We start from the raw sequence: 12,071 nt of genomic DNA on the forward strand, positions 1-12,071 counted from the left end.
TTGATGATTTTGAAGTAAATGAATTGTTTGAGTTTAAAGCTCTGATGAAGAAAGTCTTGTTATTAATGAATGAAGTTTGAGTGCCTCTACAAAAAAGTTAATGCATACAGAACACAAAAAAAGTTTTTGACAGCAAATTCCCTATAAATCGCTTAGCTCTTTCTCTGCGGCCTGGATACCGACGACCTGAACCATTTGATAGAGAGGGTTCCAGACAAAACAACTGCAATGGGGGAGGAAGCCAGCTTGCGCTGCCCACATGCCAGAGAGAAGGTAATACTTCAATCTCATCTGAAAAATGTTGAAAGCAAACTCCTCACAAGAACAAACATACAGTGAAAGAAAAGGCAGCCAGTTACCACCGCACGTGGAGCAGCTATGCTACAGATCACAACAGCCGTTTATGGGCTTTCAACTACATGTCTTCATTCTTTGTATTCTTTTATGCTGTTTTTTTCTTCCAGCTACAGGCTAGCGAAGTTCCTGTGTCCTGATGGAGGCTTCTGCTGTCCGTATAGTGCGAGGTGGGATCCATATCGGATCCCGTAAAGGGACATAGTCCTTCACAACTCCTTTAGGTACCGCCAGGCTTTTAATCCGAGGAGATGCTGTGGCCCTTCTGGCATACTTTGAAACCTGTTAATGATAGCAAATGTGTGTCACGCCATTATCAAACTGAATCATGCACTGCACTAAATACCACCTGGCTTTTGGAAAAAAAAAATTATAAACTCATAAACATTTTATGTGTTATATCTGGTACAGCATACGGGACATTTAATTAGGACCAATGACAGCTTCTCTAGGCACAATAACTATGGCCTGGAAGTTGTTTCACATGGTTCTCTGCACTCTTAACACCACAAGTTGTGATCACTGCATACATGTAACAATGGTAACCCCAAACAATTGTTGCATTTGCCAACCTAACTGGATATACAACATTATCAGCACATTTTTTTGTGCAATTTTCAATCTTTTCATGCTGCGCTGCAACAGCACTGAGAAATAGATATGTGATGACTAGCTGCACTGGTTTTGGGTTAGAATGGTTTGTAAGCATAAGCAATCCGAACAGCTGGTGCAGCCCCTTACTGGGCGAATGGGTTCCTCAGGGTATCCCAGCTCAAAGAACATGTTGCTCTCCCTCGTCTTGGGCCTGGAGAGCTGGTCCACCCTTGGGCTTGTGTGAGCTGATTTTGCAGAGTTGGAGATATATGTCTCCACCAACTCCAGAAGGTAGATAGATAGATAGACAGACAGACAGACAAATAGACACACAGACCAATAGATAGATAGATAGATAGATAGATAGATAGAAGAGAAAGAGACCAGCTTAAATATCAGCAGTGTCCCATCTGGGATTTAAACTAGCATTCTTTTGTTTACGAACCCATTTCCTGCCCCAGTCTATGTATTTCTTGCGTCAGAGGACAATGTTCCATTTAGTTAGACACCTCCAACTGAGTATTATTAAAAGAAGGAGAGGCAGGCAGTCTAGTCATGCTTGGACAAGAACGCTCACCTCCCTGTTGCCTTTGAAGTCGGGGTGCGTCCTTTTGGGGATGGCTAGCTGCAGGAGGCGTGGCGAGAGGGCAGGGGGGCGCGCGCTCGTGTCGCTGTTCCAGATCGGCCAGCTGTGCTCGCACCACGTCGTGTGAGGCGGCCTGGAACGTCACAAACAACAGCTTCCCGCCCTCAAAGCTCTCCTCGCGGCTGCAGCGCTCACCCGAACCCAGCCTTATCTACCCACGCACATTTACAACGCACAGCTCTTTGATACAGCAATCTGAAAAGCTGCACAAACCCCCCCCCCCCCCCAAATAAACAAACCCAATTGTTCACAAAGGATCTGAAGCCGATGCAGACTAGCTACCTTTCCCCCATTGTTCCAAGCATTTTTTTTTCCTCCACAGTGTGTCCTGAACCCAAATATGCCACCCCCTAAACCGCGTAAGGTTTATAAAAAGACTTCCGCCACAGTCGGAAAGTGTCCCAGGAGCTTCAGGTTGGGACAATGGGGCCTATTGTCTCAGAGCACGCTCTTTACCCCCACAGATCACTACTGAAATAACAGATGTCAAAACACTGGCTTCCCAGCCCACTGTGGCTAATATTAGTCCTCAGCAAAGAGTGTGCTGATTTTCTGGATTGCACAGATGAGACATCTTTTTGGCAACTTGGTCTCTTTACCTGATTTCTTGGGAGCTTCGAGACCAGTACTTGGGAGTTGACAGTCGGATCAGGTCCTCGTACTGGATGGTTTTGGAGGCTGGGCGGTCACTCCTGGAGGACCGTCCCTCCTCCACTTTCCTGCTGTAGAAAGCGAGTGATTCTTTTTGTTTTTTTCCCCATTTATTTTCATAAATAATTAGTAGAACTCAGCCTTTTAAAAAAACTACATTTGAATGAAAACTACTTTCATTAATGCGATTTGTCGAACTCAATATTTTGTTCATTTGCTTGAAACTCTTAGACACTATTCAAGTAGCTGAACTTGACTTCTTCATTATTTCATTTGAATTATCTGGTTTATTCGTGACCCGCATATTTGAAAAATGCCAAATATCTGTCTCAGTCTGACCAAGGGAGCATGGAGTTCTGTAGTGAAACCAATGCCCGCTGTTCTTCAGAAGACTTCTATGGACTATTGTGGTGTCATTAAAATGGATAGAAGGGTATTATGCTGGGAAGCATCCACAATGCATGTATCATGACTTCACTTGTATTGCACTAGTATTACATCAGGTCTTTCACATTCTGCAATGCTGCCCTTTCCAGTATGGTTCCTCTGAAATTCAATTAACCGGGCTTCCTGAAATGACAGTGAATGAGGTTATGACTTTTCGTTGAGTTATGTCTCTGCCAAATGTCCTCTTTGCCAAATGTTGCACTTGCATCAGCTGATGAGGGAAAAAATAGCTTATACAGCTGATGAAAAAAAATGTCTGGGCATAAGTATTTGTGCCAGAAATGATTTCATTCATATTCAAAATGCTCTCTTTTGGGGATAACAGAATGAGCATTATTTTTATGCTCTGAGCTTTCACAGAGAGTACACCCCGGTGAAACAAATAAAGAAAAAAACTGACTAGCACAGAGCTGACTTGTCTAAAAATCACAGACCTCTACAGGAGGAAGTGTAATTGATCATGCACGTTGCCGTTCCTGTTACTTTAATACAAAAACTTTCCATAATATTGCTACTGGCTTGAGGCAACATAGCAATGCTTCAAAACACTATAAAGAGACAGAACTGTTTTGAAAACGTCAGGTGACTAGCTTATACAAAAACGCACAAATGCACATCCTCTGGCAGTATTCAACAATATTCTGCATCTGAAAAGACAACTGGGGCCCTGTGAATCAGAGTCCGGTGATACTTTTCATAAAGGCAACTGTTACCTTGACTCATTTTCCCATGCAGAAAAGTCTCTCTTGTGCTTAGCGAGGTGCTGGATTCGCTCTGTGGGAAGTGTGCAGAGGGCAGCATAAGAAAGCGGCCATATGGTCTCCTGGTTCCCCCATGTCAACCTCCTGCTAAACCAATGGGAAGCATAAACAATATCAAATAATGTTTTTTTGTTTGAGGTACGTCAGCAACATTTTAAATATCATTTTAAACATTTTAAATCATTATCTTTACTGCTGTCACACTATTTGAGGAAATACAATACACATTAAATGGTGTTTTTCTTTTTAACGAATATGTAATTGTGTTTTGTGTGTGTAATTGTTGTTGTAAAAACAAATACATCTGAGTACATTAGTGCCCTTTAGAAGTACACGCATACACACGAAAGGTTAAAAAAATAATGAATCATGGTTATGACCTCACCAAGGTGTGGTCACCCATTCTGTTTTGGAGACTTTATGCTGAGCGAGCTGCAGGATTCTATGGGGAGAGAATGTCTGGGTCATATGTCTGGGTCATTAATCACTTTCTTTGACAATGTTGCTCAACAATGAGGCCCTGATGAGGTTACAGCTGACAGTGATAGTCTTACACTGATACAGATACTGTATGTAGACATAGATCTCATGTTGAAGCCAAACTCCACAAGTGGAAGCTCCGAGTGGAACTGGATATAAAATCAAAGATAAAACAAGACTTTTACTTTCACATTTTTTTTGGAAAGCAACTGTGCATTGAAAGAAACTAAATACCACCTGTTGGAAGAATAAACTAACCCTGCAGATATCCACACCCACCTGGTAGATGGACAAAATCTGCATTTACGACCTATCAAAAGGAGAGAATTAGTAATTTTTATGGTAAGATACAGGGATACAATCACTGCACTTAAAACTGGCAAAATGAACTGCTAAAAAAATTTGCTATAGCGAATAGTGCATTATGCCACTCAGTGCTGCCATTGCAATACAGTTTACATCCAGCTTAGCCTAGCGCTTACCTGTTTTTTCAGTGACCATCGTATTTCCGTCAAAATAGAGAGGCTTTCCCATATACAAATGCACAAACGGAAAAACGTTCTGTGTTTTACTGACAACAGAGACACTGGTGTTGCTAGGGCATTGGAGTACCTAGCAACTAATCACATGGCCTGCATGTCTGAAACCTGAGTGAGTGAGTTTCAGAAACCCAAGAGTGCCAAACAGCACACAGAGGAGACACACAAGAAATATTTTATTCACAATTTTAACAGGGTTCTTTTTGGAATAATGCAAATTGAAGGATGCTGCAATAAAGGACATATTGGATTTCATTCATGAAAAGAAGCCATTTGATTACACACATTTTCAAGTAAAATCTTCAAAAAACTGATTAATTTGAATCAATGACAAAAAACACTTCTCTAAATTTCCCACTCTGTACAGCCAGATGATTTTCGGTGTGAAATAAATGGCTGGTCCATGTGAGATTTGCCCGTCCTGGGAAAGGCAATAGTGCTTCTATCTTTGCCCCCAGACTTCCTGTACAGGATGTCACATGAAATGTGATATTTGAGATCAGCAAAAGGCAGTTGCTCAATTATTTATAGTGAGTTGTATTTAAAAATTATTCTAAAAATAATGCGTCACTATTGCTCTTGATATTTGAAAGTTTTCCAGAAAAGGCAAATGAGGTAGTAATTGCTGCATTTGTTGACAATAAAAAAATTTAATTTTATGAACTTAAAAAAATCCTTCATTTGTATTAGCAGCCATCGATATTGTTCTTGATTCTGTCCTGAAGATGACAACGCTGTTTTCGTTTAACCAGTGACTACTGATAATGTGAAAATATACAACATATCCTTGATCAATTTCTTTTCGGTATTTTCATTTATTATTTCTCACATACGACAAAAACAGTGAGTTATTAAATAACTTGTTGTTTTCTTACACACAGTCACACAGAGAAGCATTGGAGCATGGACATTAAGTGTTTTTAATTTGTTGCAGAAACCTAAACAAACATCTGCATTGTTTTTTGACATTTTCTCTCAAAATCACCACTCCCTAATACAAAAAGTCAACACAACCGTTTTATTTTTTCATCTTAAAATATACAGTACTCTGTCAGTTATTAAAATATTCATATAATTTTCCTGATAAGAGGACTCCACATCTCCAATTTTTTGCTCAATGAAATACAAAAAATAGCTCTCACAGGCAAGTACAAAAAAAAAGTTTTGAAAGTGAAAGCTGCAGTTCATATAGCAATGTCAAGGAGTTAAGCATCTATGTTGAACTGAGTACCAAACAATAAACTTAAGTAAGACGTAATATAATTAGTTGACCTCAGTGAGAGGAGATTTCATTGGAATTTTTGTTCTAATAGCCATTTACCTCTACAGCATTGTAGTGATTTGATTAACATCTATATCCAAATCATTCATACTTAAACTGGTAGTGTTTCAATGACGGACACCCAGTCAGTACCATTAGATAAACAATAAACACTATCATATTAATCAGGATGAATGGTTCATACTGTTTTTTTTGGAAGGACTGTTTACAATGGTGTATGATAAAAATAAAATCAGTCAAAATATAACTGACCACCAAATTAAGACATCACAAAAAGAGCCAAAGGATCCACTTTTTAATCACCCTGAACTACTCTTAGAACATGTAAACAACACTATCTTTGTCCATGCTGGAAACTTTGGGGCTACAACACAGCCAAGTGTAAAGCCATTTCTGTCTAATCTTTGGTCAGCTGCAGCTCTCTAATGAATAGCATCAGCACACTGCAATGAAAATGCACAGACAGGCTCCTCTAACTGCTGCCTGACACCATCTGAACGATCAGGTCCCGAGCGTCCTGGACGCTGGCGGGGACCTCGGTGTCACCCTTCTTCACGTGTGTCCCGATAAGGAAGAGCTTTCGCTGGTCTCCCACTTCCTCCAGGCTCAGAGCTTCATGGAGGTCTGTGATGTTACAGGCCCCCTCCACATCCTGCAAATACACAAAGAAAGGAAAAAGGCTAGTGACACAAACACTGGTGCACCTGAAGTATTCCTCCCTGTACTCCTGTGAACCAAACAGCATTTTAGTAACAGCATGTGCTAGTTACTAAAAAAAACATGACAAATATAGAAATATTTAGCTTATATGGCAGTTGTCTTCCCTCAGAAATGTGCAGCTAAATCAATCACGTGAAATAAAATAACAGCATGCATATGATCAAGAAAGTTGCAACACTCATCCACCAGGGATTACCAATCAAGGAGCTTTTTCACTGACCTGTTTGTTGGCCAGTAACACCAAGGAGAGATGGGGTACATCTGCAATCAGCTCGTGGAGGTGCTTCTTGGCCAATGAGAAGCGAGCATTATCAGTCGAATCGACCACGTACACCAGCACCTCAGCTTTGGGCAGATACATCTTCCAGTAGGCCCTGAGATTTTCAGTACCGCCAACTTCATGAAAAAAGAAAATGGCATCTTTAAAAGGCATCATATATTAGCACCCAGTATAAAGTTCCATTATAACCTACATATGCCAAAAATGCTAACAGCAAAAATGTTAAATAAAAAAAAAGAATATATATATATATATATATATATATATATATATATATATATAATGCCTACTTGTGACCATGTTATAACACACTATGAATGTGATTTGAAATACAATGCATTATTCTGGCTGCCTTGGCATTGTTTACTCAGGACATTGTGCAATGTGACAATAATATGTAGTAGTCTGCCTTCATTTACTTTCAAGGAACTCGATCTTGAGATCCTCTTTATTGATGGAGACAGCATTGAAGCCCTTGGTTGGAGACACATCCTGGTCCAGTGTGCCAGTGGTTAAACAGTGCAACAGGCTGGTCTTCCCTGCCCCATCCAAACCTAGAACCAGGACCTGCTTGTTGCCAGGTTTTACCTACGACACAAAAACACATTCTGTTAAACTGGGGTAAAGGTGGGACCATATACAGAATACTACTCTATGCCAATGTACACCTTCCTAATATATGCAAGTACCTAGCTCTGAACAACTCCTCGTCTGTTTAGGGACTGAGTCTATAACTGTGAGATCAGACGTACACATGCTCATTTTTCTTCACTGATGGGAAATCTACATAACAAACATGCTTCTGCAAATATTTAGGACTGGCACAGAATCTTTATACAGCAGCAGCCAAATATTTACCAACTTCACACAAAGGGGCATTGAATTTCTGTAAAAAGAATTTCTGCATCTCCCCAATATGTTCAAAGATAATTTTAAGCATACAGCGCGCTGATTGAAAAATGACTTACATCAAGACCCTGATTGCACTCTGAATAAAGCTGCGTTGTAACAACTTTGGCAGTTGTTATACTTGTTGAAGTTTTACTAGTGCTTGGGGGTATAACTATGACATTCACAGAAAAAAAAAAACTTTGCATTAAAGTTATTAAAGCTTATAGCTAATTTTTTTACCTTTTTCAAAAACATTTCCCCTGCATTAAATTGAACTAGCAGACAGAGGGACAGGGACTTTTACCGGTGTCAGGAAATGTTTCCTTTAAAAGACTTGGGCTTGTTACCAATAGTGTGGTACTGACAAGAAGTTCACAGAAGTTGCAGAGTATGCATAACCATTACCTGTTTTTAAATTTGTCACATCAACAATACATAGTTTGAATTCCAAGAACCATAAATTACAAGAACCTTGACATTTCTGTCATCTGGCTAGCTGCATGTTAAATGTTAATGCCGGTGAAGACTTCCACTCAACACATTTAGAATGTGAGTAATCTAAGCCACACAACCAAAATAACAAACAGTAAATACAAATGAAATACATATAAAGCATGAGATACTGATATGTGCACTGAATTTCCAGCAACTGGGTTTGACTCAGCATTTCTGTTTTTTTTTAGTAGGGACTGCATATCTTACATTCCATGAGGCAAATTCTCTGGACCTGTTCAAGATACAAGTGTATCTAGCCTGCAGCTTCATCTAGTCTGTGATCTGAGGCTCTGCAGCGTGACAGAGAGCTTTGGAGCTGCCAAGGAAGAGCTAAATGGCTAGATCGTCTGTTCTAAGAAAAGCCTATAATTTCTGTGTGTGAACTCAAATGCATATGATTTTTACCTTCAGTAACACAGCATATATTTCAATGATTTAAAAGATGCATTCATCTCAGTACCCACATTATGTTTATAATGGATCAGCTCCTAGGTGTCTAAACTTCCACTATGTACAGGAGACCTGGTGTCAAAGTGGTACTAATAAAAAAAAAAAGAGAAAGAGGGGAAAAAAAAAAAAAACTTACCATTTGTACGTCATTTCTTTCGTGTTCTTCTGCTACAGTCTGGCTTTGCTGGGTGATAGAAAAAAAAGGATCTCTCATTTCCACAGTTCTCTTCATCATACATTTGAATAGAAGATATATTTCAGCTGCAATGGTCAATACGCAGTTGTTATGACCTTTTTCCAAGTGGAGGCATTTTGGCATTTCCTGTCCTGTTTGGTCTAACGTGGAGTGCACCAATGATAATTTGGTTAGACAGTCAGACGGTATGCAGGGCTGCTGCATGTGGAGCACTTTTGTCGTGCTCTTGCTTTAAAGGGGGCAGAGCATCCACCTTGCTCTCATCTTTGTGCACCAGGCCTTGACACCTTTATTATTATGGGTAAAGTCCTGGGAGCTGGAAAACATAATATCTGTTCAAATGATTGTTTATGCTGTGATTAAAGCTTACATATTAAGAGTGCTGAGAACAAGAATATATAATTCTTCATAATCGCATTTTTGCTGGTGTGACATGTATTTGTATTTGTGATATCACGGAATTAATTCAATGTTTTGGAACGGTTACATTTTTGTACATCCAGGGTAAACATTTAGTTTCAGTTGATATTTAAGTCAGGCTTTTTGACATTTCAGATAGCAAAGCTGTTTCAGTAAAATAAGCTCAGCACTGAAAGTGGCCTAATTTCTCTCAGAAACTTTGTTTCTTCAGTTTGAGCATTGTAGAGCATATATACATTTCCTTTTACAGGCAGACTCTAAAGTAGCTGGAATGTAGCAATGTTAACTGTCTACCTGTTTACTTAACATTTCCTTTATTAACCCTGCCAATGAAGATGCTATCAATTTCAATGGGCAGGCAAGTATAAAAACACACAAGCTGTGGCCACAGCCATGTAGTGCAACAAAGCTGAAATAATAACTTTCATTGTTGTGTTTGATGTGTTCAATTACTACCCATCCCAGAGGTATCAAATATCTTTCAGCAAGATGGAAGACTGTCTACCAATACCAAATACTCTTAGGGCTGATTACTGCATGTAGCATTCATCTTTAATTGATCCGGAGATAAGACATTTATCCTGAGATTAGCAATGGACGTACTTGACTGTATGTAAGAATAAAGCCTGCCCACTGTCTAGTCTTTATCCTTGAGTGACAGCACTGTTTAAGCTTGCCCTCCTGAAGATCTGACTTTTTAGGAGCTGCATTACGTAATGAACGAATTTCAAAATTCAGAATGAGATGACTAACAGGGAAATCATTGTTTTTTTTTTCTTTTTCTTTTTGGTAGAACAAAGAACGGCAAGCGACAGCACTGCAGTCTTTGCACCTGGCATCGTGAGTGACAGCAGTTTGTGAAGCGATCGCTGGGATGCTTTCTAGCTCACTGCCTTTGAGAAGAGCAAAATGGAAACGAGACTGAGGCTAGTCAGACCTTATTAGGTTGCAGTCAATGCCCTGTCCTTTGGTAAAACCCAGGCAGTCAGACAAGGAAGCAAGCACATGTGTATGATAGACAGTTTTAGTTGTCGAGCCCATGGATGCCGCAAAGTCTTGGTAACTGGACATGCACTTCATCCAGTCACAGTTCCTACATAATCTCATATCCGCTATGCTCTTTCCTTGGCACTTCCTGCTTAAAGTTGGTATAATTGCGGACAATTGTTCTAAAGGATCCGAACTGTCCGCAAAAATACAGCAGTGCATAATGCATTATAGTCGCGCTTAAAACATTGCATAGTTTCGCAATATTTGCACACGTACATGGTTTTAGGCAAAAAAAGCTACTAAGACTGTTGACTTCGTGAAGGTTAAACCTCCCTCGTTACTACAAAACGTGTCAGCACTGTCGCAATTTCCGTTTTATCTGAAGGCAACATTTTGAGCGCTGAACAGTTTTTCGCAGATCAGATGCGCTGTAACTGTCGTTCACAATGGCACACTTAGATCAGTTGCAGTGTCTTAAAACTATGGAGGTTCACTGGTGCAACAGCTCAAGGAGCAACAAAAAGTTTTGTAATTCCCTGGTTCTCCCGCCATCTCGATATGATACAACATGAAATGTGAAATATTCCCTCGTGTAACTAGCTAAAAACTAACTACAAAGCGTTTGTGCTTGCCAAACAACTACCACGGTCTAACCACTAGCATTTCCCTATTGTGAGCGGATCACTTAGCTCAGCTAACGTTAGCTAGCACGTAAGCATCACGGACATTGACAAAAGTAGGCGTGTCGGAAAAAAAGTCTTGCACGAAAAAGGACAGTCAACGAATAAATAAATCGTCGTTTACCTCTGATACGATCGGCACCTCTTTATCGGTTTCTTTCTCCGTTTCCTTTTTAACGGATTCTTGTTTTTTCCTCGAAGAAACGCAGTTCCAGGTGACGTACGCAACTGCTCCCGTGAGCGCAACAGCTGCCCCAACGAGTCCCGCTTCTCTCAAACCAGGCATGTTTGTATGAACGAAAATATCTCTTTAAGAACTGCCACGGAAATATTACTGTTTCAGTCCATTTAGCGTGTTGATGCTTTCAATTACAACGGAAGTTTGTCACCATAGTCAACAGGTACGGTTGCTTTAAAAGCATTTCAGACCTGCTACAAATGACTGAACACAAAGAACCCTGGGCAACGCAGAGCAAAACAACAAACATCAACTTCGGAAGATAACTTAAGTCCTTGGTTATTACAGTTCAAAGGTTCGCAAGTAACGTCCTAAAAAAACCTCACACATTACCACAATTTGACTAACGGAGTGTCTTAAAATAGCTTGGCTACAGCACGAAAGTCGGTGGTTGAAGTCACTGATAATTAGGTACGCCCTAATCCCCACGTGAAGCTGCCCGTCAAACCGTATGAGCTTCACGGCAGAACCTTCCGACGTCGCTTTCGTCGCACTTGGATTACAAAATCCAATCCACGCAAGGCCAAGACCAACTGCTCAAACATTAATGAAACTTCTGTAATATGCATTACCTCAATGTCTGTATTGTAACATGAAACTGTGCCATCTGATGAAAACATTCAGATTTTAGTAGTACTTATTAGAAATTGATGAAATTGACAGTGTACTCCTCTGCTATTTGAATAACTTTTATTTCTAAATAATCTGCTTACAAACCATTATTAAGGAAATATTTCGAATGCTGGAGTATGCTACTAATCACTGTATTGGCAAAGCCACAACACGCAACAAATAGCCGTGACTCTTAACTGAAACGACAGACAAAGGCCTGCAAAACGCAGCCATACTGGCGAGGGGCCCACTAAAAATTAAAATTCATCTTTCAAAAAAAAAAAAAAAAGATATTTGTAAACGACCAACCAACACGAAATACATCAACACTGCCATCTACTGAGC

At 39.9% G+C, this 12,071-nt stretch overlaps 2 protein-coding genes across 2 annotated transcripts; both read right to left on the reverse strand.

The window, feature by feature from the left end:
- Positions 1-236: 236 nt before the first annotated feature.
- LOC118793570 (testicular haploid expressed gene protein-like) lies at positions 237-3,921 on the reverse strand. Its single transcript, XM_036551794.1, has 6 exons — positions 3,839-3,921; positions 3,406-3,537; positions 2,194-2,316; positions 1,526-1,667; positions 1,096-1,230; positions 237-636 (listed from the first exon to the last, which is right to left on the reverse strand). Exons 1-6 carry the CDS (start codon positions 3,919-3,921, stop codon positions 472-474), a joined length of 780 nt encoding a protein of 259 aa, XP_036407687.1. The 3' UTR covers positions 237-471.
- Positions 3,922-5,710: 1,789 nt separating this feature from the next.
- Positions 5,711-11,526, reverse strand: arl9 (ADP-ribosylation factor-like 9). The gene is made up of 5 exons (XM_036551449.1): positions 11,001-11,526; positions 8,727-8,774; positions 7,174-7,342; positions 6,695-6,870; positions 5,711-6,406 (listed from the first exon to the last, which is right to left on the reverse strand). The coding sequence occupies exons 1-5, from the start codon at positions 11,160-11,162 to the stop codon at positions 6,227-6,229; spliced, it is 735 nt and encodes a 244-aa protein (XP_036407342.1). The 5' UTR covers positions 11,163-11,526; the 3' UTR covers positions 5,711-6,226.
- Positions 11,527-12,071: the final 545 nt, after the last annotated feature.

This window comes from Megalops cyprinoides, chromosome 18 (assembly GCF_013368585.1).
Source record: "Megalops cyprinoides isolate fMegCyp1 chromosome 18, fMegCyp1.pri, whole genome shotgun sequence".
NCBI classification, from domain to species: Eukaryota; Metazoa; Chordata; class Actinopteri; order Elopiformes; family Megalopidae; genus Megalops; species Megalops cyprinoides.

Coding starts and splice junctions, on each gene's coding strand:
- LOC118793570 (XM_036551794.1), bottom strand. CDS start 3,921: ATGACCCAGACATTCTCTCCCCATAGAATCCTGCAGCTCGCTCAGCAT. Junction 1,231..1,525: donor ACTTCAAAGGCAACAGGGAG/GTGAGCGTTCTT, acceptor TACCTTCTGGAG/TTGGTGGAGACATATATCTC. Junction 637..1,095: donor CTGAGGAACCCATTCGCCCA/GTAAGGGGCTGC, acceptor TATCATTAACAG/GTTTCAAAGTATGCCAGAAG.
- arl9 (XM_036551449.1), bottom strand. CDS start 11,162: ATGCCTGGTTTGAGAGAAGCGGGACTCGTTGGGGCAGCTGTTGCGCTC. Junction 7,343..8,726: donor AAAGAAATGACGTACAAATG/GTAAGTTTTTTT, acceptor TTTGTGTCGTAG/GTAAAACCTGGCAACAAGCA. Junction 6,871..7,173: donor CAAGATCGAGTTCCTTGAAA/GTAAATGAAGGC, acceptor TTTTTCATGAAG/TTGGCGGTACTGAAAATCTC.